Genomic DNA, 22,702 nt, shown 5'->3' with positions numbered 1-22,702 from the left:
TTTGTGTTTTGTTTTTTATTTTTTTTGTTTGTCCTAACCTTCGACTTGAGGATGGATTTGTTATCCTAGCCTTCGGATTGAGGATATAGTAGATCGATGTGGGGACTTAACTCTCACGATCGAATTTTTAGTTTCTAGTTTTTTTTTTTTTTTTTTTTTTTTGTATGTGTGTTACCCATGTCCTAGATCTAGTATACACAAAGCAGATATGTTCTTTAAATGTAATGATACATGGGTTGGCAGAAGTGTGAAGTAATTTTTATGACTTTGTAACCTTCATAGCTTTTGGTTATGATTTTTCAGAGATGTATGCTCATGTAATTTCATAAAAAATAAAAAAAAAATTTAAAAAAATGTTATCTCTAATGATAACATATTATATCTAATATTTAAATTCTAAATCTAATTCTAAAGTTATCAATAAAGATAACTTATTATCTCTAAGTATTTTAATTATAAAATACCTATATTATTAGACTCGTAACAACATACATCTAAGAGCATCTCCAACAGTGTAGCTAAATTGGAGATATTAGCTACATTTAGCTATTTTTGCCATTTTTTTTGCTCCAACGGAATAGCTTCATATTAGCTATTATACTTTAACTGCTACAGTGAATAGCTTCATATTGCTATTCACTGTAGCACACTAGATTGTTGAATATAATATTATTTTCACATTATTTTCTTTCTCTTCTCTCTTCTCTGTTCATTAATTTATAATACAAATTCAAGTATTTTGAATCACTAAAAACTCCCCAAAAAAAAATTGCAGAGCTGGCCATGGGGGGTTTGGGTTGAGAGGGAATAGCTGGTCATGGGAGGTTTGGGTTTGAGTTGAGAGGGAAGAGTGAGAGAGAGAGAGAGAGAAAAGTTAAAAAAAAAAAGAAAAAAAAGAAAGATTAAAAAATAATATTTTTTTAAAAAAAGGGATTGATTTAAAGTATCTGTTAGAGTTAGTATTAAAAAATGAGTAGCTAAAATAGAGAATTGTGTTTTTTGACTAGGTAGAATACTTCTTACTGCTGGAGATATACTTTCATCCGACCCAATATTTTAACAGCATGTCATGTCAAATTAATCATAAACTAACACGTCTCACTTGCCTTATTATTATTATTTTTTTTGACATGTCCGCACAAGAGGGGGAGAGGGATTCGAACTAGTGACTTCCGCTAATAATAGAAAAAATTAATCATAAACTCACATGCCTTATTTAATAATAGAAAAAAGTATGCAAACCACACTCAAACTACTACTACATTGTGAATAATCCCCTCTAAACTACCAATTGTGTCAATGCCCACCATAAACTAATAAAAAAATGTTAATGTGCCTTGTGAAGCTAGCAAAAAAAACACAAATAACCTACAAATTTCAATAAGACAAAAAGATCCTTATAAATTTGAACCAAAAAATAAAAAATAAAACTAAAAACTAAAAAAAGAGAAGCAATATATATATATAATTAAAACCAAGTACCAACCTCATTTGGCCAAGGGGGTTTTCATTTTCTTCCTTTTCTTTTTTAAAAAAATACAATTAAAAAGTATTTTTGTCATTGAGAGATATTGACACAATTGGTAGGTTGATGGGACATTAACAAATTAACAATAATGTAGTAGTTTGAGGAGGTATATACACTTTTCTCTTCGTATTATTTAAAAAAAAATTCAAAAAAATTAAAATTGGCTCCAAGCTCCAATCACACCCTCCTATGGCCACCCAGGTGAAACACCCGCAAATAACCAAATGGGAGTGACCGAAACTACCCCTATCCATCTGGCGGTGCCTCGGCCACTCTTAATTAGCAAGGGGTGGTTTCACCCATATGGTCGGTTTGGGAGTGACTAAACCACCCCCAGGACATTGGAAGTGGTTCGGCAGCCCAAAATGGGAAAAAAAAAATTAATATTTTAATTTATTATTACTATTAGGGTTAATTATCTTTTTAATACCTAGGTTTGCATGTTTTTATTTTGTTCCCACTTGGGTTTCAAATCCTATTACAAATGGTACATGACTTACGGGAAAAAACCAACATAATACCTTTGTCACATTCTGTTACACGTGTCATCACATACAAATGACACATGTAATTAAAAAGTAAAAACAATTAAAAAACCGAACCCTAAAAAAAAAAAAAAAATTGAAAAAATATGAGGTGGCTCTAGCACCCCATTTTGGCCAATGGGGGCGGCCAGCCATCCCCTTTTTGGCTTGGGAGTGGCCGAACCACCCCCAATGGCCAAAATGGGGGTGGCTGATATGGCCAAAATGGGCCACCCCATAATTTTTAATATTTTTGTTTTTAAGGTTTAGTTTTTTAATTATTTTTGTTAATTTTAAATTTTTAGGACGGTTGCATTCATATTTGTTATCCCAAACTAATGCATTCGTATGTGCATTAGTTTGGGCTAACAGATATATTAAATTAGTCTTTTCTCTTAAGTCATGTACAATTTTTGATAGGATTTGAAACGCAGGTAAAAAAATAAAATAAAATGTGAAAAAACATAAATACTAAAAAGATAATTAAGCCTTAATATTAATAAGCAATGTGAGACATATTTTAAGTTCTAAATGACATGGAGGTGGATTACCATTAATTTTATAAATAAGACATGGACCAAAGTACCATCGGCATTTATTGATGTACAAATGTATCTTCTGTGATAGTTTTTTTGAAACTGAGGAGTCTAATAGTCTATTTGATAATCAGTCTTACCATATCTACCAAAAAAGTCATTAACCTTAAAATAAAACCAACTACACCACATCAGACCCATTATTCTCTCTCTCTCTCTCTCTCTCTCTCACACACACACACACACATATATATTTTTTTACATGTCCACATAAGAGAAGGAGGAAGAGATTTATACTAGTGACCTCACCACATCAGACCTATTATTCACACACACACACACACACATATATATATATAGGGTAAAGTCCACATACCCCCTCAAACTACCACCCAATTGACAATGTCCCCCCCAAACTTTCAATTGTGACAATGTCCCCTCCAAACTACCAAAACATTGTCAATGTTCCCCCTCAAGACTAGCAATAAGACAAAAATGCCCCTATACATTTCTCAATAAAACAAAAATACCTCTATAAATTCAAAAAAAAAAATTGATTTTTTTTAAAAATGAAAAATTTTAATTTAAAAATACTATTTAAAAAAAAAAAACAATTTTTTTAAAACAAAAATTTTTATTTTTTTTAAACGGAAATTTTTATTTAAAAACAAAACTATTTTTTTTATTTAGTTTTAAAAAACAAAAAATTTCATTTTATTAAACGAAAATTTTATTTTTTTTAAACGTAAATTTTAATTTAAATAAAATTATAAAACAAAAATAAAAATAAAAAAACCAAAATTTTCAATTTTTATTAAAAAAAAAATAGAGTTTTTTTTTTTTTTAAAAAAAAAATTTCTTATAAAATTGATTTTAAAAAAAAATTATTATTATTATTATTTTGTTAGTTTTAGGTTTTTTCTAAAAGTTTTAGTTTTAATTTTTTTTTTTTGATTTTACTAAGGGTAATTTCGTCATTAGGGGGAACATTGACAATTTTTGGTAGTTTGAGGGGTGACATTGTCACAATTAAAAGTTTGGGAGGGATATTGTCAATTGAGTGGTAGTTTGAAGGGGTTATGTAGACTTTTCCTATATATATATATATATATATATATATATATATATTTCTTTTTTTACATGTCCACATAAGAGGAGGAAGAGATTTGTACTAATGACTTCCGCTTCATGAGGCGTAATATACAGCTGATTGAGCTACCCCTTGAGAACAATATAATTATAAAATAACAGTTAAAAGAAGAAGAAAAAAATCCTATTATAATAATAAAAAAAATTGAATACTTTTTTCTTGGCAAAATTGCAGGAAAGGGGAGACCAATTGTATTTTTTTTTTTTTTTGAAATAAGACCAATTTAATTTATTCTAACTAAATGTGATCAAAATAATATTGGCCAGTTGGAAGCCGCACAGGTGATCCTACCCCATCAAGAAAATCAATGAGACCCAAGGCTACTAATATTAAACCACCACTTGAAAATAGGATCCGGATCCCCTCTAATTGGGGAGAAATTGGATATTCTTCAATTATTAATCGTAGCATTTTATTTTAAGTTCAATGGTCTATAAAATCATTTAAATCTCGGTAAAACAAAAGCCACCATTTAATGCCTCGGTTATACAAAAATAACTGATATTTTATAGATCATTGGATTTAAAATGAAGGGTTATGATTAATAAATAGAGAATTTCCAATTTCTCCCCAATTGGAGGGGATCTCAATTCTGAAAGGCACCGAAAGAAAACATGAGAGAAATAAGCATACTTATTATTGAATAAGAAAACATGTGAAATTTAGTGCAAGATAAAACTCACTTCTTTAAAGTTAAAAATATTCAATAAAAAAAAAAAATGCTAGGTGTTCTTTTAGTGTTCTCAAATTATTGTTGAATTTGAGATTATCATTATTAGCTTTTAATATATTGATGATTTTAAAAGCCACATTAAAACACTAGAATTACACTCTTGAAAAATAAAAAGGTTAAAAATATTCCAACAAGAAACGAACACGATAAGATATAATTGAAGATTCTTTGCAATCAAGTAGTTGGCTTAATCTTCGGCCAGTTCTTTCAGAAAACAAAATTACTTCATTGGGTTGCAGCCCATTTATTCAAATCCAACCTCAGAAAATCATGTATATTATCTACTTGTTTAGGACTCCTGCAAACGCATGACACAATCATTTCTGTTCAACTCTTCTTTTATTCATTGATCAACCATATTTCTGAAGAAGAAGAAGAAGAAGGAGAGCAAGAAAAGGTACAGAGAGTGCCCAATGGGGTTAGAAACAGGGTCTTCCTCGAAGGCACTGAGAGCTCCACCGCCACCCAGAGAAGACACGCCGCTTCTGGGTGAGCCACAAGCTTTGTCCTCACAATCCAAGACCTTTGCCAATGTTTTCATTGCTATTGTGGGCGCCGGAGTTTTAGGCCTCCCCTACGCCTTCAAGCGCACCGGCTGGCTCATGAGCCTCCTCATGCTCGCCGCCGTGGCCGGTCTTACTCACCACTGTATGATGCTCCTCGTCTACACTCGCCGCAAGCTCGAATCCGTTAGTGGGTTCTCAAAGATTAACTCTTTTGGCGATTTGGGTTTCACGGTTTGTGGCCCGTCTGGGAAATTCCTTGTAGATATTCTGATTATTTTGTCGCAAGCTGGTTTTTGCGTCGGTTATCTGATTTTCATCGGCAATACTATGGCCGATCTTATCAATTTCAGCCCCGGAATTCTGGGAATGGTGCCCAAGAGTTTTTACATATGGGGGTGTTTGCCGTTCCAGTTGGGATTGAATTCGATAGCAACGTTGACCCATTTAGCCCCTTTGAGTATTTTTGCTGATGTGGTTGATCTTGGAGCAATTGGGGTGGTGATGGTTGAGGACGTTTTGGTTTTTCTAAAACAAAGGCCAGCTGTGAAGGCCTTTCGGGGTCTTTCTGTGTTCTTTTATGGAATAGGTGTGGCTATTTATTCCTTTGAGGGGGTTGGAATGGTTTTGCCACTAGAGTCTGAGATGAAAGATAAGGACAAGTTTGGTAAAGTTTTGGCCTTGACCATGGCTTTCATTTCCTTGATGTATGGGGGATTTGGAGCGTTGGGTTACTTTGCTTTTGGTGAAGAAACAAAAGATATGATCACAGCTAATTTGGGCGCAGGCTTGGTAAGCACTCTAGTTAAACTTGGCCTCTGTGTGAATTTGTTCTTTACCTTGCCTATTATGATGAACCCGGTGTATGAGATAGTGGAAAGGCGGTTTTGGGGTGGGACGTACTGCCTGTGGCTGAGATGGTTGCTGGTTTTCTTTGTGAGTTTGGTGGCTTTGTTGGTCCCAAATTTTGCTGACTTCTTGTCTTTGGTGGGGAGCGGCGTATGCTGTGCTTTGGGCTTCGTTTTGCCTCCCCTGTTTCATTTCCTGGTTTTTAAGGATGAGATGGGGTGGAAAGCATGGTCTTTGGATGTGGGGATTGGGGTGTTAGGAATTGTTCTTGGGGTTTCAGGAACTTGGTATGCTCTGCTAGAAATTTTCTCCGCAAATGCATAATAATGGCAAATGAGTATCAACTGTTAATGGTATGCAGTTGATTGTGATCCGTCTTGCCAAAGATGGAAAGAAATGGCATTTTCAGTCATAAATTATGAAGGTACAATATTTCTTACCTTCTTAACGAAATTGTGAACCGATATATTTACATTTATGAAGTTGATGAATATCTGCTATTCCATTTTCATCCGATTTTACAATTGCAAAGGAAAGCTTTTCTTTGTTCTTTTGGTTTTTAACCTGTGTTAAGCATCTCCACTATAAGTTTTGTTGTCCCAAGGGTAGCTCAATCAGCTGGCTGGGGACTACGCCTTATAAAACGGAGGTGTCAGTGTCACAAAAACAAAAAAAAAACTATGAGTTTTGTTAGAAGAATACTTACTTTAGATGATAGTCAGATTCTCTGCCCATTCTGGTGCTTGAACAACCACAGTTTTCAATTCTCAGTATTAGTATGCATATTTGTTAAGATTCTAGAACAGATAATTAATACCATGTGCAACAAATTATATATATATAATGCATATCAATATACATGTATTTACAATGTTGTAAAATTAAATCAAGATCATCAGCATTTGATGGACGTGTGGGGCAAAACTTTTTTATGTTTAACATCATCAATGTTGTAATTGTTGTTATGTCAATGTAGTGGAAGGTAAAATTAGTTGGGTATGTGAGTAATACTTCCATTAAGCTAGGTGAATTGAAATGAGATACTTGGGATGGATGAATTGCTGAATAAGATATAATATAGTCAGAATATCATAAGGAATGGAGAAAAGAAGGCATGAATTGAAGCATATAAGCCAATGGCAAATAAGGATTTTCAAAACTGACTGAAGATGGTCGGTTCGGTCGGGTTAATGTTTGTTGAGTCAAGGCTCTAATTCATGGTCATCACCTTCTCTTGTTTGGGAGTAGCTGTTTTCGTCTTCTTCGAAGGACTATAATCGTTTTGCCATTCTATCAGAAATTAGCAACAATGAAAACAATGGAAAAATGGGTCTTTGTGAATGTGTAGAGAGTTGTTTAAGATATTTTGAGGAGCTAACTTTTTTGATTAAGCAATTTGTTTGAAAATTTCTTTTAAAGAGCCAACTCATGCATTATATCCTTGCTGATGTTGATTTAACTGCTTAGTATATATGCTTGTGACTGAGATTAGGTTGTGGTTGCTAGGTGGCTCTGTTTCTCCCAAGTTTTCTTGCTGATCTCTGGTCCTTCCTACCACACACTATCTTTGATCTTGCCCGTTTGGCTTCATTTTGCCTGTTAGGAGCAAGCAATTACAAGGAGATTGTTTTGGAAGTGTTGGTTCTACATGTACTGTTGGTTTTGAGAATCTAGGAACAAGGTCTTCTATTTTTAGATTAGTTTGGTGAAGTTATTGTGATGATGCTGCCTGCTCTAGCCCTAGATTTGCATTAACATCTTAGGGGATTCCTTAGTTGAGAAATTCTCCATTTGGGAACTTTCTGGGTTGATTAATTTTACGTTTCTTTAATACTACTCTTCAAACTCGTTTATTTAACTCCCGTGGGTATGAAAAATAGTTTTACATTTGATTCAAAATAGTTGGTTGTTGAAGTTTAGGGTTTTGCATGAAAGTTTAACACATAAAATCACTATCATGTTTTCAGCTGGAAAGTGTCTTCATTTCCCATGTTTGTTAGGTATCATTTTCTGGAAACTGCCCCCAGGTGTTGAAAGTGAAAAGATGGCTTGTTGATGTATATCTGAAAAGATTGTGCATAACCTTTGAATGAATTGGACTTTGTCGTACGTTAATCTTTTCAATTCTTTTCAAGAAGAATGGATGGTGAGAGATGGGGACAGTCGATTCCTTTTTAAAATTAAATATTATTTATTTTGTTGACTTTTTTATCAAATTTCTCCGTTAAAGCATGCATCATTATCGGATCATTTTTTTCTCTTTCTGTTTTAGATTTTTTTTAACAGCAACTAATGACACGTAGGGTCATTAATTAATTTCGACGCATTATTATTAAAAAAAAAAAAAGGGGGGGGGGGGGTGGTGGTTGCTTAATTAAATAATATTTATTTAAATTTATATGTTAATTTTTTTTCCCTTTAAAATTTATTCTTCTTGTTTCGTTGGATGTAAAATTACTAGTTAAGTTTTTGCTTGATTCTATTGTACGTTATCTCACACGAGTAATGCTACAAGTCTTTCTTGTGTCATTTTTTAGTCCCTCCAAGAATGATGTGATTATTAAAATTACTATTGAACTTGTGATTGATCATTATTGAATTTTGATCAAATGATGATTTTAATAGCCACATTATTCTTAGAGGAACACAAGAAAAACTTCTAGAATTACTCATCTCACACGCATAAAAATGAAAGGCCAAAATACAAAACTACCCTAGAGAGAATACATAAGCTAGAAAGTGTCAAAACTTTTACACAAGAAGGGGCAAAATACACTCATAATTTTCATTGGTCTTGAGGAGGGGCCTTAAGCAATAGCCTAAATGGCCTGCCTACTGAGTTAATCCCAGTGCTTAGGGGTGGTCAAACCATTCTCAGTAAAATATTATTTCTTTTTGTTTTTTCTAATATGATATTTTAAGTTACGTGCGAAATAAATTTGGTTTTGACCCAATTATATGTACACGTGTCAAAATTCTCTTGGATATGACAGATCCATCAACTTAAAAGTGTTTTAAACGGTTAAACCTAAAATATCAAAGCATAAGGAAATCTACGATATTTTTTACTTCTTCTTTTTTTTTTTTTTTTTTTTTTTTTAACATTATTTCTGGCCAACACCTCCTCTGCCTAATCAACTCTAAATCTTTGTGGGCACTGCATACTTTTTGGGGACCCAAGGAATCAAGGATTCCGAAGAGGAGAGATTATCATTGGACTCCAATAGGTAAAGGTATACACGACCTTTTCTTTTCTGTTCTTTTTCACCTGAGCAAAGTAAGAAAGAGAAAGGAAAAGAAAGAAAAGAAGCAAACACAACACCAGTCACCGGGGCTTTAGGTCAATTAGTTACACCACAATTCTTTATTTATTTGTTTGTTTTTACATCAAAATATGCAATGAGAAAGAGACCTATACAACTAGGCCGGTTCAATTTTTATAAGAGAAAAGTCCACATATCTCTATCAAATTATCACTCAATTAATAATATCCTTCAAAACTTTCAATTGGGACAATGTCTTCCAAAACATTGTCAATGTCTCCCAGAAGTAGTGAAAAGATAAAAATGCCTCTATAAATTTTTCAATAAGACAAGAATACCCCTACAAATTAAAAAATATATATAAAAAATTAATTTTTTTTTTTAAAAAACGAAAATTTTAATTAAAAAAAAAGAAATTTTATTTTATTTTTCTTAAAAATGATTTTTTTTTAAACGAAAATTTTTATTTTTATTTTAAAACGGAAATTTTTATTTTTTTTATAAAAAAGATTTCTTTATTTTGTTTTTAAAAACGATTTTTTTAAAAGGAAATGTTTATTTAAAAAAATTATAAAATAAAAATAAAAACGAAAATTTTCAATTTTTATAAAAAAAAAATCAAAATTTTTTAATTTTTTTTTTTTATAAGAAGGAATTTGTTTCTTTTTTAAATTTGGCCACCCCATAGTGTGTTTTTTTTGTGTGTAGTTTTAGGTTTTTTTTAGAAGCTTTAGTATTTTTGTTTTTATTTTACTAAGGGTAGTTTCATCATTGGGGAGAACATTGACAATGTTCTAATAGTTTGGGAGGACATTATCAATATATTGAATGATAGTTTAATGGGGTATGTGTACTTTTCATTTTTTATTACTTACCATAAGAGGATCCAGATCCTCTCTATAATGGACTGAAGAATATTAAATTTATGGCTAGGAGGGCCACAGATGAGACACATACATTTATAATAAAAAAATATTATTTAAAGTTTAAAAAAATAATAAAAAGAATGAGGTGGTTGGCCACGGGATTTTGGGTAGGGGAGCCACCTCAATGGCCATAGGTGGTTCGGCCACACCCCCTTTGCAAAATGGGGATGGCTCGCTCTGGTGGGGTTGGAAGTGGTTCGGCCACTCCCATTTTGCAAGTTGGAGGTGGCCGAACCATTGCATAAGCCATGGGGATGGCCAAGTTGGCCATTGAGGGATTGGCCGGACACCCTTTATGGGTGGCTAGCCATCCATTATTTTTTTGATTATTTATTTATTTTTAACTTTAAATAATATATTTTTTATTATAAGTACAAGTATCTCATTTATAGCTCTAGAATTTCTTTAAAGAAATCATAGCCGAACCAGATCATTTCCGGTCCAAAATGGATTGAAGAGGATCTGGTTCCACAATGAGATGGGTTGAAGTTTACTAGCCAAAAAGAGAAAAAAACAAAGATAGCTTGAAGTTTATCAAGGCCCAAAATCAGCAACCAAAAATCTTATTCAAGATTCACAGATTTAAGTCCTTGATGACAAGAACATACTCCTCAATATGTGTCATAAAAAATACTTTTGGATATCCCTTCTAACAGGACTTGAGACTGCCAAAGAAAAAAAAAAAAAAATCAACCCAACAAGCTAGAAAAAAAAAAAAAATGTAAGAAAAAAGAATTGAAAGGAAAAAGGAAAAAAAGAAAAAAAAGAAAGAAAGAAAGTGGAAGATACACAAGAAGAAATACAAAAAATACATTACAAGCACTCGGTGGTATTGGAAACTAAATTATACCAAGACAAACCACTCCCAATACAGCATCATGGAAAAAACGGCGCTCAGGAAGATTTTGAGGCTGGGAAACATACAGATAAGGGTGCATAATCACCAAAGCTAGAATGCACTCCAATTATCAGAGGTTCTCCGAGGAGTTTGATTCTCCAGCGACGTTCTAAATGGCCCGGATCCAAAAGGATCCGAGTCATCAAAGGATGGGAATCCATGACCTTGATCAAAGTCTCTACTGCTGCGAGTGGAATCGAATCGTGATAGTGCTACTGTTTCCCTTGGGGCAAAAAATCCAGAGTCTTGTGTGCTGCTGAAAGAATCAAATCTTGAGAAGTTGTCAAAAGAGGGCCCTGCCCCGTCGTACTTATGTGGTGAATTGCTTGAACTGAAGAGTGGTGTGCTAGGAACAGAATCGTCAAAACTAAATGCACTCTTCTTCTGGAAAAAGCCACCTGCCTGTGGTGACTCTGTTCTGATAGGGTCTAGACCAAAGTTTGGTGCTCCCGTTCTTATAGGGTTCAGACCAAAGTCTCCACCTCCAAAGAAATAGTTATCTCCATTTCTTTCTTGTTCGGTCTCCTACGCAATTAATGATTTGTGTTAGACAAGGCATTTTTATGGACAGCTGTAGAATAAAACCTTTTTGTACTACCTTATATAATTATACCATGGAGGGTGTGGGTACGGTTGATATAGCGCCAATCAAGAGTAAAGAAAGCAACATCAAGCTATGAAATATTTAAGAAATGTATGGTTGGAGCATGATCGTTGCATCATTTATTCAGCTTTTCCCTTCAATAAATGTTTTCATATTTTATATAAAAATATCATTCAAACGAACTTACAAGGACATGTTTGTAGCATGATAGTCGCATGACAAGTTCTGTGTTAAATAGAGTATTCAATAAATGTGGTGTAGAATTTGCATACCTTGGAAGTACTGCTTGCATTAAAGCCCCACACTGAGTCAACATCATCATTAATGTCAAAAGTTCCCCAGGGTGGTTCATCAAAACTCTTATCACCGGAAAACATAGACCCAGTGCCACCATGATCACTGCACAAAATGTATCATTTAGATATAGGTATATAGATTATTCAGATTGCATCAAGTGGAGGGGCTAACCAAGAGAAAACATTTCAATTTAACCAAGACATAAATTGGTATTTTAAAGGCTACTAAACTTAAAGCGTAAAAGGGGCAACAAACAAACAGATTAATGACTTGTCAAGTACTTGAATATTAGCATTTGACATAAAAATAGGGTATTGAATATTCTCTATGAGAATATCATTTATATATATGTGCCAACATTTATGTAACCAGTAGTTGACATAGGTCCATTATTAATAAGAACAATATGATACACTGTTGACTAAAATGCATCATAAATCAACAGGGAATGAGGAAACAATGACTTCAAAAAGAAAAGAAATACAAATCTCTATGGACAATTCAAAATAAAAAATACATCTTTGATAACGTCGAAATCATGTTTGTTGCATCAAGAGGTGTCAACCAAGCAAAATTTACTACATGGAAAACTATAATATAGAAATTATAGAAGAATACCTTTGATAATCTTTATCACGGGGTGAGGCATCTGAACCGATAGCCTTGTCAAAGTTAGAATCTGGAAATTCTCTTGGACTTTCAATAGCACTCTGCATCGCTGGACTGCTAGGAGCACTTTTTGCCGAGTCATCCTCACCTTTGATATATGCTGATCCATTTTCAACAGCATGCTCATCCATAATCTGAGGCTTTTCTGACTTAGTATCAGCATTAGGTGAAGAAGCAGCTGTTGGACTCTCCGCTGTGGAGGCCTTCTCATTCCTAACTGATTTAAATTTCTCCTTTGGAGGTGCTATGACGTTTTGGACATCAAGAGTAAGATCCTTGACAAAAGTAAACCCTGAAAATTGGAAATTATGCGTGAGCCAACATGAATCCTGCATCCCATTAAAAATTCTCAAGGACAGAACCACCACATGCATCATATATAAAACCATTCTGCAGTACATCATTGACAAATGGGCAGTACCAAAATGTGCATGATCATTATCATTGAATAAATACCGAAATCACTTTTCTTGTGTACTATCATGTAGCAATGAATGATAGATGAATACCACTTAACATGGCTCACCACGAATAACTCTACAAGTTTTTTCTTTTTTTTTTTAAAAAAAAAAAGTAAAGACTACCTCGATCCTACATGAAATTATTTTTGCATACCTTCATCTTCAAACTTATCCCAATCTTCATCCCAGTCAGCAGCACCCTCTTGGATGCCAAGTTGCCAGCCTAAAAAATAACAATAAAAAGAAAAAATAAAAAATAAAAAATTAGGTAACCGAAATTGCAATAGAGCACAACTACAAATTTCAAGCAGTAAAAAATGTAATAAACAGAGGAGGCAAACCCAGGACAACCGCAAAAGGATGAATAGTAGTACATTGGGATTAAATCAACTGAAGCCCAGAAGAAAGGGAAAAAATATATAAATGATTTGGGCAGCAATGTCAAATCATACAACACTATTTCTTCTCAATAATCATAATATAGCCTTGTTATGTTGTTTACTATTTCACAAGCAAAATGGGGAGATGGCAATTAATAAGTCGCACCTATTAAACAAGAAGAAAGCTTCTTATCAGTTACAAATAGGAATAATTTTCATCCCCTGTAAAATTATTATTTTTTTGTGTTTATGGAAAAAAGCAATGAGTTGTATGTGTGAAAAGTTTCATTGACAAGTGCACATGGCTACTTATTAGCAATCCAAAAAGGATTCAACCATGGTTTGAGGGACAAATAAAAAAAAAATGACAAACGTTAAGGACCCTGTCTAAAAGGTTGCATTCTACTTCATAAAATTGCTTCAGAAAAAGCTTGGGAAAAGCTAAAGAACAGTTTTGATGCTAGGTAAGTTAATAAAAAACATGTTTGCCATAAGTCTTAATTTTCTACCAAACTTTCTTGATCCATATACAATTTCCACTTCAAGCACAAATATTCTATTATTGAAATTGGTTTCTCAAAGGTTTCAATTAGAGTTATATATTAATATCCTATAGTATCAAAAGCATTTGCCCACTTCTGTTACTTACACTGCAACGTGCTTCAAGCAATAATTCCCCATGAGTTATGAGGTTAGCAAATACTTTTCATCCTCAAAAAATGAAAGAGAGACATGATAAAATGTACAAAGCTAAAAATGCGGAAGATGACTGGAGACTGCCTAATTGGGTAAAGGGAATAAACAACACGGGGAAAGCATGACAGAAACTTACCAAAGGGTAGCTCAGTCAACGTTATTGGTTTCGCTCGTAATCCATACTTCTTGCAACGATCATTTACAGCTTTCACTAGCTCATCAAGATCCGATTGGATACGATCAGCACGAACCTGAAATTTCAGTAGCAAATGGACTTGAGAAACTTATCAGAAGACCTGCATGGGACCACATTTGTTAAACATACCTGAAGAACACCATCAGCACTACCATCTTGTTCCATCTTGACAATTGCCTGATATAGCTCCATTTTTCTCTCCTAAAATAAATAGCATAAGATTTTTTACGTAAATACAAAAGAAATGACAGCATAATGACACATTTTTTAATACTTGAATGACCAATTGAACGCCCCTTATAGGTCAATCATGAAAAGAAGTAATGGACACCTGTAAATCGCGAAATGTCGATTCTTCAATAGTTAACCTGGAGGCTACATCTCCAGCTTGTTTGTATTTCTCTTCATATTTCTTGGCTAGGGACTCAACCTGAAGCACAAATACTGTTCATCGAGAACATAATATAAAAGATGAGGAAATATACACAAGCACTGCATCCAAAATATACCTCACGTTTATCGGCAGATGTTCTTTCTGTAATCTCGTTAAGGCGATTGTCACATCTGCTCTTGTATAGAACCTTGCACCAAAGTGAAAACGAAATTCAGGTAAAATAAGCATATAAGTTGAAAGTAAGAAACATGATGCCGTTACGAAGTTGATCCAGCTTAATCTAGATCGCAATCAGGGAGTCTGTCCAGGGAAAAAGAAATGGTTAACAAACAAAAAGATTACCACACTACGTGGATTTTTTTTATGAAGAAGATGAAGTGGATTATACCACTAAATACATGCATTTGCTGGATCTTAACTGCAGTATCACATGCTAACAGAACACTAGTCTGCAGAAAATTGCATATTTGGAAGCTCCTCATTTTTGTTGTTATCTATGTAGTGCTGATTCACATCCATATGCATCTACATCAATGTCATTCATTCACGTATGCAAAAGCTACATAATGTGATGAGTGGCTCCCTTTGCTGATTAATCATAAGCAACTGACATTTCTGAGATAGAGGTCTTTCACTTACCAACATATAATGCCTAAATCCCCAACAACAATCACAAATACACACATCCAATGGCATATAAGCTTCGAAAAGAAAGAAAGAACACTAATACTCACAAGCTCCTGCATTTTAACACGGAAAAACTCAATTTTCTGTCTAGAATCCAAAATTTCTTTCTCCAGTTCTTCCACCTACAAAGACAAATGGATCGCGTCAGAAGGATGCTTAGCACCCTTAAAGGGTAGAGGAACATAACATCCTGGTAAAAATAGAAAAGCTGCCAAAAAAGAAAAAAAAAAATTGCTCAAGTCTGCCCCAAGCCATGCCCTAAACACATCCAGAGATGACTCGGTTTAAGGTGGCTAATCATTGCCAACTAATATTAGGAAGTTCAATGTCACAACAGGAGGTTTAATATTACCTTGATGTAGGCCTTCAAATTGGAAGAATGAATAAAAGCAAAAAAAGTAAAAATTTGGGGGAAAACTGAAAGTTATAACTTCATGGCTGAAAGACCATGTCACCAAATGATTTGACATGTTGATGTCAGAGAAAATCCAGAAGCTTGAGTGGGGGTAAATTGTAAGTAACCATAAGCCCGTAAAAAGTCAAAAACCAGACACTATGGTTGTGAAATATTAGACACAGAAATCTGGGAGAGCTAAACAGCACTTTGATATTAAATGTAGATATTTTTTGCTGCTAAATAAAGAGGTTGAGAAGTATAGGCTTCAAAGTGAAAATAATACATGAAGGAACGAAAAAACAAAATTTAACAAACTGACATAGATTGATTTTTATTTTTTTTTTTAACAAAAAAAACAAAGGATAAATACGGAAAAAAGAAGAAGAAAGAATAAATCAAGCGCCTACTATGGTTGAAAACTTGTTTCTCTTGCTGGTTGATCATGAAATCTTTACTTGTTCACCTTTTGTCCTTATTCACATCAAAATCATAGTAATGAAAGGGGCAGAATACATTTTTTCTTTTATGAGTAAAGCAGGGTACAATTTTAATCAAGTGGAGAATTAGAAGTAACCAAGTGTTATTTGAATACCTAATTTCTATATCCATAGATATAGCAAATATAAAATTAAAAAATTAAAAATTAAAAAATAAAAACTCAAAAAGGGTAAAATGGCTCAAGAATAGAAGTGATGCAAGAAACAGAGATAGAATAAGTGCCTTTTTATCAGCCTCTGTTGCATCTTGGAACTTTAAGTTGAGTGAGTTCTGCTCCTCTGTACTGAGTTGATTTACTAGGTGTTGCTCCAACACTGGTACTTTTGACTTCTGCTGATTGGCCTGTGGCACTTCAGCCTGAGGGACTGCAACTGGCCTTGGTGGCCTCGCTGCACCAGCAGCTGTTATGAGCCGAGCACCAGAACTAGGCATCCCTTGCTGTTGTTGAAAACCTTTAAACAAAAAAAATACGAAGGTAATGATAGGGGCTCATTTTCAACAAACTGTGCCAGTTGATATAAACTAAATGATTCATAGTGCGGAAGAGTACCAGATGTAGGTCGCCATGCTGCATTGCTGTAGTTGGTCATGGTTTGGCCAGGGGTAGCTAAATCAAAAATGCTGTTTGGGAGCACTGCTGGAAGAGGACGTCCTTCCCTATACCGCTCCATCAAATACAGAGCAGTACAGAACTCCCTGAGAGAAAGCATGCTATCATTATCCTGATCAGATAAGTCCCACACCTGCTTTAAGACCTCTGACAAATATAAACAATATATAATGGTGAGAACAATATCATCATGGGATTAAAAGCTGCCATGAAGAAATTATCTGCATGACACATGTGGAAGAAATTAGAGCAAAAAAGGTGATCTAGCTTTAGATCAGCACTGAAGCTATGTTCACTATTTCCAGAGGGGAGGAAGAAAATACTATCAAGTTAAAAATTTTAAATAGCAACATCAACAGCTTTATTTGGTACGTGATAGTGAGCCATCTAATACAACAAGTCTCATAAGATGGAGGTGGCGCAAACTCATGAGGGCTTCCAACATCTGATGACTGTAACCACAGAAGAGATTCTACGGCACATAAAACACACAATAGGTGACCCAGTAGCCAAGCTCCTACACTAAAGTCATATATCAGATGATCTGGGTTATTCTATTGGGAAATTCAGCGCTTCAAGCCATAAACTAAATAGTATGAATCAACAGACCAGTAGGAAGCTTAACAGGGAAACACAACAAAATAATAATCCACAGCAACCTAAACTCAGAGATTCAGATAATGGAAGCTTTAAATAATTGTATCTGTTTCACACTCGGACTAATATAATACGATAAATAGCAAACTTTGATAAACCACATTACCAAATTAGTAAATGGCATAAAGCCCAGAGATAAATTCCCTAACAAAAAAATGGTTCTACCTCTGGGCAATCGCCAACTCAGAAATAAATTGCGGGCTTCTTCACCAGTGATTTTCCCATCTCTGTCTTTGTCTACTTCCACAAACACTTTAGAGTACCTCTGAACATCAGTCTGAGTCATCCTAGGCCATACCAGCTGGGACTGACTGGAAGCAGAATTCTCAGCTCCAAGCGATATTCCAGATGAATTAGATGCAGAACTAGTCTGTGTCGAGACCTTCTGGTTCTGATTCTCATGTGACTGGGGCTGCTGAAGCTGAGCACCAGGTTGCTTTGTAAGTGAACTCTGCAAAGAATCAAATGCGCTTGGCCTAACAGAAGGCTTAGTCCCAGCAGATACTGGAACAATTGTTGATGAGGTCTGCAAATTGCCGGGAGAAATTGTATGTGCAGAAGAATCTTGCTTTGGTTGAGATGAAGTAGCAGAAAAAACATCACCTCCAAAAATTGAGTCAAAAGCAAACCCATTTCCAGACACATTCAATGGTTTAGAATCCTTAGCTGGTCCTGATGGCTTTATTCCAGATGTTGCTTGTGGTCTAGGTGGCAGTGCAACAGTCGATCCAGATGTTTGCAGCCCAAATTCGCCACGAGTTGTTGAGGGACTTATCCCACTGACTGGTACTTGTGAGGAAGTTTCTGGTGAAGCTGCACCTGTCATTCCCCCTACCCAATCACTTGACATGCTCAAGTTCGGAGGACGAGGCCCAGTCACAGTGCCTCCACCAGGTAATCCTTGAATGCCAACACCCTGCGTCGTGTGGGAAGCAGAAGCAGGTATGGTTTGTGGAGGCCTCATCAACTGACTTGCCTGCGAAGGAAAATGCTGCTGGTTCACACCCGCATTTGGAGGCACATTTGGTCCGCTGAACCCAGGATTTTGTGAGGATGCTGGAGTAACAGCACCAACCTGAGGGGTAGGCACAGCCACCGAAGGATTGAACTGAGGTGCAGGTGTAGCAGTAAAATTAATCTTTGGTGCAGGTATTTTAGCTGAAGCTTGGCCATATAATGCTGCCTTCACAATTTCAGGTGTTAGGTCTCGCTTACTTTGTGCCACAGTGACAAGTTTAAGGGCATTATAGAATTCTGCCCGACCAAGAAAACCACTCTGGCTCTGGTTGGCAATCGCCCATATCTGCAGATAAAGATAAGATGACACCATGAACTAAAGCTGAATAAATCATCTACTTCTCAAGTTCATTCCATCCATAATTTTGTCTTTGTTTTCTTCAACAGAAAGTTAAGCTGACAAGCACTTAGGTTAACGGTAAAGAAAATCTAAGCACTTAAGTGGACTAAGAAAGCACCACTCCTGCAAATAAATAAAAACACTCCACAAAAAAGAAGACTTGACATAATGCACGGGCAATTCTATCACATGGCACATCACTCCAAGCTATTGTACTTTTTTAATCCCCCCCATGCCAACTCATTAAAACCCATTTTATTGAATGAAAAAGGACCCAAGGACTCTGCAGTTCTCTTGCATATATACACTTCATCACAAGAAAAAAATGAAATAGCATTATATTCTCCAGGAATACAATAAGAGACGACCATCTCTAGTGCACATATACACTTCATCACAACTTGCTCTCTGTTAAGCAAGTTTGTCCCTATAAGAACTTTCTAAATGTAGCTTTCAATACCAACCAAAAAAAAAAAAACCCAACCCCTAGTAGGAGTACAACTTATCCAATTCCAAGTCCTCTTGCTCCATCCTAGAAGTACCTCATGATATGATTGAACCTCGAATATTTTACTGTTATCATTCTGCCACCCTCGCATATCCTCTCCAACCCCATAGACATCGATCCTTTAAAAAAGCATGCAAAAAAATTCAACACAGGTCTGCTTCCCAATCGTAAAGAGACCTCCAAAATTTGGAGCTACAATGTAGGACACCTACAGAAGGACTGTTACAATCAGCTGATTTAACATTTTGATTCTTCTATGTTAGAAAAGGAGGCTCATCATACCACACATCATGCCTGAACTGCACCCTGCAACCATACCCAAAGCCCTTAGACACCTTATTCCTACACATTGTTTTTTTTTGGGCCACACCTTCCTATAATTTTCGACAGACCGACCCCATATGATCTCCTCACTTCCAAAGTACACCAATCAGCCAATCAAACCCATACTCTATGCCCACCACCCTTCACCAAAGGCTCTTCCTTTCCAAAATAAACCTCCAAAGCCACTTACTCAAAAACGACTAAGACCCAAAGTATATTCTCTAGGATATCCCCAAGTTGTTACTTCGACCACCAGGAATCTTTACCTATGACACAAGTATCTATTTTTACCAATTTAAAAGGAGAAAAAAAGACAATCATTTTTTTTTTTTTTTTGAAGAAAAAGACAATCATTGGAATAACGTATCGTGATTGTTATAATTCTAATTCTCTCTATGCATATCAAAATTTTCTACCCAAGAAGAGATCGACATGATTTGAATTTTGAAGTATTTCTATTATATGAATTATATGGTTCTTCTTTACAAGTCCTTTGTATGAGTTGTAAGTGACAAATAACTTTTTTTGATAAGTAGTTGTATGTGAAACATAATTCCAATGTTAACATTCTTGAAATGATTAAGCAAAAGTGAAAAAGAACAAAATAATTCTGCTCCCAGTCCACTGAAAATTCACAACTATTATACATCCAATCTCAAAAATGATACATCAATCTCGGTTACTATCCTGCTTACATCTTGTGCATATAAATTACTCAGACTATTAGAACCCAGAAAGATAACAATTCATACTAAATAAATATTCACACTCCCTACTTCAGACGAGGGAATTCACTCTGAACCAGCCATCTTCCAGTGATTAAAATTTCAAATCGTTCACAGGTATTATGATTCACAAACTGAGTGTTGTACTATGAACTTCTACATTGTTACATAACCAACTAAAACGCTCATACCCCATGTAAGCAAATCACATTTCTAGGCCACCTTGCTAGTACAATCTCCCTCAAAACCTCAGTTCAACAAAGTACTCTCAATAACGCGCCCTAATAGATTAACAGCAAAGCACAACGTAGAAGTAATAAAAATCCATTATAATCAAACCCCAATTTGTCACAACGAATTCGAAAATCGAACTAAGCATCGAAAAACCCTAGCACCAATTACAGAATCACGTAACCCCAAGCTATCATTAACACCTTAGACCACTCAAAGACTAAAACTCCTAATCAATCCGATCCATAGCACTACCAATTCAAATTAAATCAAACACACGTCAAGAGAGAGAGAGAGAGCGTTACCTGCGCAAGAACCTGCTTCGGCAAACCGGTGCCTTGGAAGAAGCCGACGGCTTCGGTGCCGTTGATACGACCATCGCGGTCCAAATCGGCCTGACGGAAATACGCATCGAAGAGATCCACATTCGGCGCCGACGCCATGTGCGTGGATTCAACAGTTCCGCCCGATCGCGTTCTGACTCTCGCGGATCAGAGCATGGAATTAACTCCAATAGGAGCGCGCGCGCATCAGAAATGTTACTCCTGCGAAGCAGCCGAACAAATTCAATGATGGCTTTTGGCCTCGGTTTCTATGAAAAATCGGTCGATTACAAGAAAAAGAAAGAAAGAACGATATGCAGACAGTAACCACAAACCTGAAGCTTAAAATGATCGATGTCTTTACTTTTTAATTTCTGTTCTTAAGGGACTAAAATACCCTCCTTTTATCGTCATATTTCCATACCATTAGCCCACTCACCGGCCCATTAGGAATTTCCCGGGTTTTTTTCTTTTTTCTTCTTGTTTTTCTAGTTCTTGAAAATGAAATTACAAAAAAAAATAATGGCTTCCCGTAGTACTCAATTCAATTGTAATTTGTGCTGATTCTTTAGTGGTAATTTCTTAAATATTTCTAATTATCTCCACATTCAGATTTATTATATCTAGTTCTTCAAATTAATGTAATTCCTAATTGAGTAATACTATAAATTATATTTTTATTTCATTATTATCTTAAAATGTTGATATAACACTTCCAATCATTTCTTTGATTTTATTGTTTAACAAAGACTGATCCAATGGTTGGTAACTTGGTTAAGACTGCTACATGAGCATTGTAAGATAAAAATGTACCGTTTCTAGCACTACTCATTCTCACTTCTTCTAACCACTTATCAGCAATTTGATTACTAAGTTGTCTTTGACTATCATCTTATCTATCTTTGTTATATTTGGAAAAACTATATTTATCCCGCTTAAAATATGACTATATTTGTAATGTTCTCTCAAACTTTAAAAGTTGCAATGTTCCCTACTATTTTACTAGCTTGTTTCACACATCACTTGATGTAAAATATATGTTATATCTTCGTATAATTTATAAAAATACAACTATGCCATTATATTAAAAGAAAATCATTGAACTGGCCCAACCTCTGACCATGGGTTACTTTTTTGAATTCTTTATTATTTCATGAAGGGGTGTTTTTGTCATTTTAGCTTATTCCATTAAGTCTTTGTTAACCTCAGACCATGGGTTCCTTTTTTGAATTCTTTATTATTTCATGAAGTGGTGTTTTGGTCATTTTAGCTTATTCCATTAAGTCTTTGTTTGTTTCAACGTAAAATGTTTTTTCGTCAAAAAATATTTTTTAAAATAAAACATTTTTCTTGAAAAGTGATTTCATTGATATATATATATATATATATATTCATTCAATCATATTAAACTTTAAATTACTATAATGTCCCGACCAGGTCCCAATGGTAATATTGTAGAGTCTAGTGAATCCTGACCGAGTTTAAGAGGGGCCCTAATCGGGTGTCGGTGAAGTTCCAATGGTGGTCCAATTGTGTCCCGGTGAAGTTTCAAGAGTGGCTCGATCGGGTATCAGTGAAGTTCAAATAGTGTCTCGATCATGTTTCAACTGGGTCCAAGCAAGGTCTCAAATGGGTCTCAATGAAGTCTTGATTGTGGCTCGGCCAGTTCGTGTGCGAGTCCCGACCGTGTCTTGACAGGTCCCAACCAGATCCTGGTGAACCAACCAGGTCCCCGCTTGGGTCTTAGCATGGTCCCAATTGGGTCCCAACAATATCCT

At 35.1% G+C, this 22,702-nt stretch overlaps 2 protein-coding genes across 2 annotated transcripts; one reads left to right on the top strand and one right to left on the bottom strand.

The window, feature by feature from the left end:
- The first annotated feature begins 4,669 nt into the window (after window positions 1-4,669).
- On the top strand, window positions 4,670-7,681 carry LOC132167490 (amino acid transporter AVT3B). The gene is made up of 2 exons (XM_059578483.2): window positions 4,670-6,247; window positions 7,330-7,681. Exon 1 carries the CDS (start codon window positions 4,885-4,887, stop codon window positions 6,145-6,147), a length of 1,263 nt encoding a protein of 420 aa, XP_059434466.2. The 5' UTR covers window positions 4,670-4,884; the 3' UTR covers window positions 6,148-6,247; window positions 7,330-7,681.
- Window positions 7,682-10,559: 2,878 nt separating this feature from the next.
- On the bottom strand, window positions 10,560-21,240 carry LOC132177760 (uncharacterized). The gene is made up of 13 exons (XM_059590209.2): window positions 20,907-21,240; window positions 17,622-18,759; window positions 16,740-16,946; window positions 16,412-16,641; window positions 15,342-15,416; window positions 14,723-14,794; window positions 14,545-14,643; window positions 14,343-14,414; window positions 14,154-14,268; window positions 13,096-13,164; window positions 12,430-12,772; window positions 11,787-11,913; window positions 10,560-11,435 (listed from the first exon to the last, which is right to left on the bottom strand). The coding sequence occupies exons 1-13, from the start codon at window positions 21,042-21,044 to the stop codon at window positions 10,962-10,964; spliced, it is 3,159 nt and encodes a 1,052-aa protein (XP_059446192.2). The 5' UTR covers window positions 21,045-21,240; the 3' UTR covers window positions 10,560-10,961.
- Between the last annotated feature and the right edge of the window lie 1,462 nt (window positions 21,241-22,702).

This window comes from Corylus avellana, chromosome 2 (genome assembly GCF_965113065.1).
Source record: "Corylus avellana chromosome 2, dhCorAvel1.hap1.2, whole genome shotgun sequence".
NCBI lineage: Eukaryota > Viridiplantae > Streptophyta > Magnoliopsida > Fagales > Betulaceae > Corylus > Corylus avellana.
The sequence above is the reverse complement of the archived record's forward strand: the minus strand, read 5'-3'. Positions and strand labels throughout refer to the sequence as shown.

Bases quoted from the DNA above. Each gene is read 5' to 3' on its own strand.
- LOC132167490 (XM_059578483.2), top strand. From the start codon at position 4,885: ATGGGGTTAGAAACAGGGTCTTCCTCGAAGGCACTGAGAGCTCCACCG.
- LOC132177760 (XM_059590209.2), bottom strand. From the start codon at position 21,044: ATGGCGTCGGCGCCGAATGTGGATCTCTTCGATGCGTATTTCCGTCAG. The intron at 16,642-16,739 runs GTACTCTTCCGC...TTTTGTTTAAAG, and splicing joins AGCATGGCGACCTACATCTG to GTTTTCAACAACAGCAAGGG. The intron at 12,773-13,095 runs GTATGCAAAAAT...TCCAATTTTCAG, and splicing joins GGATAAGTTTGAAGATGAAG to GGTTTACTTTTGTCAAGGAT.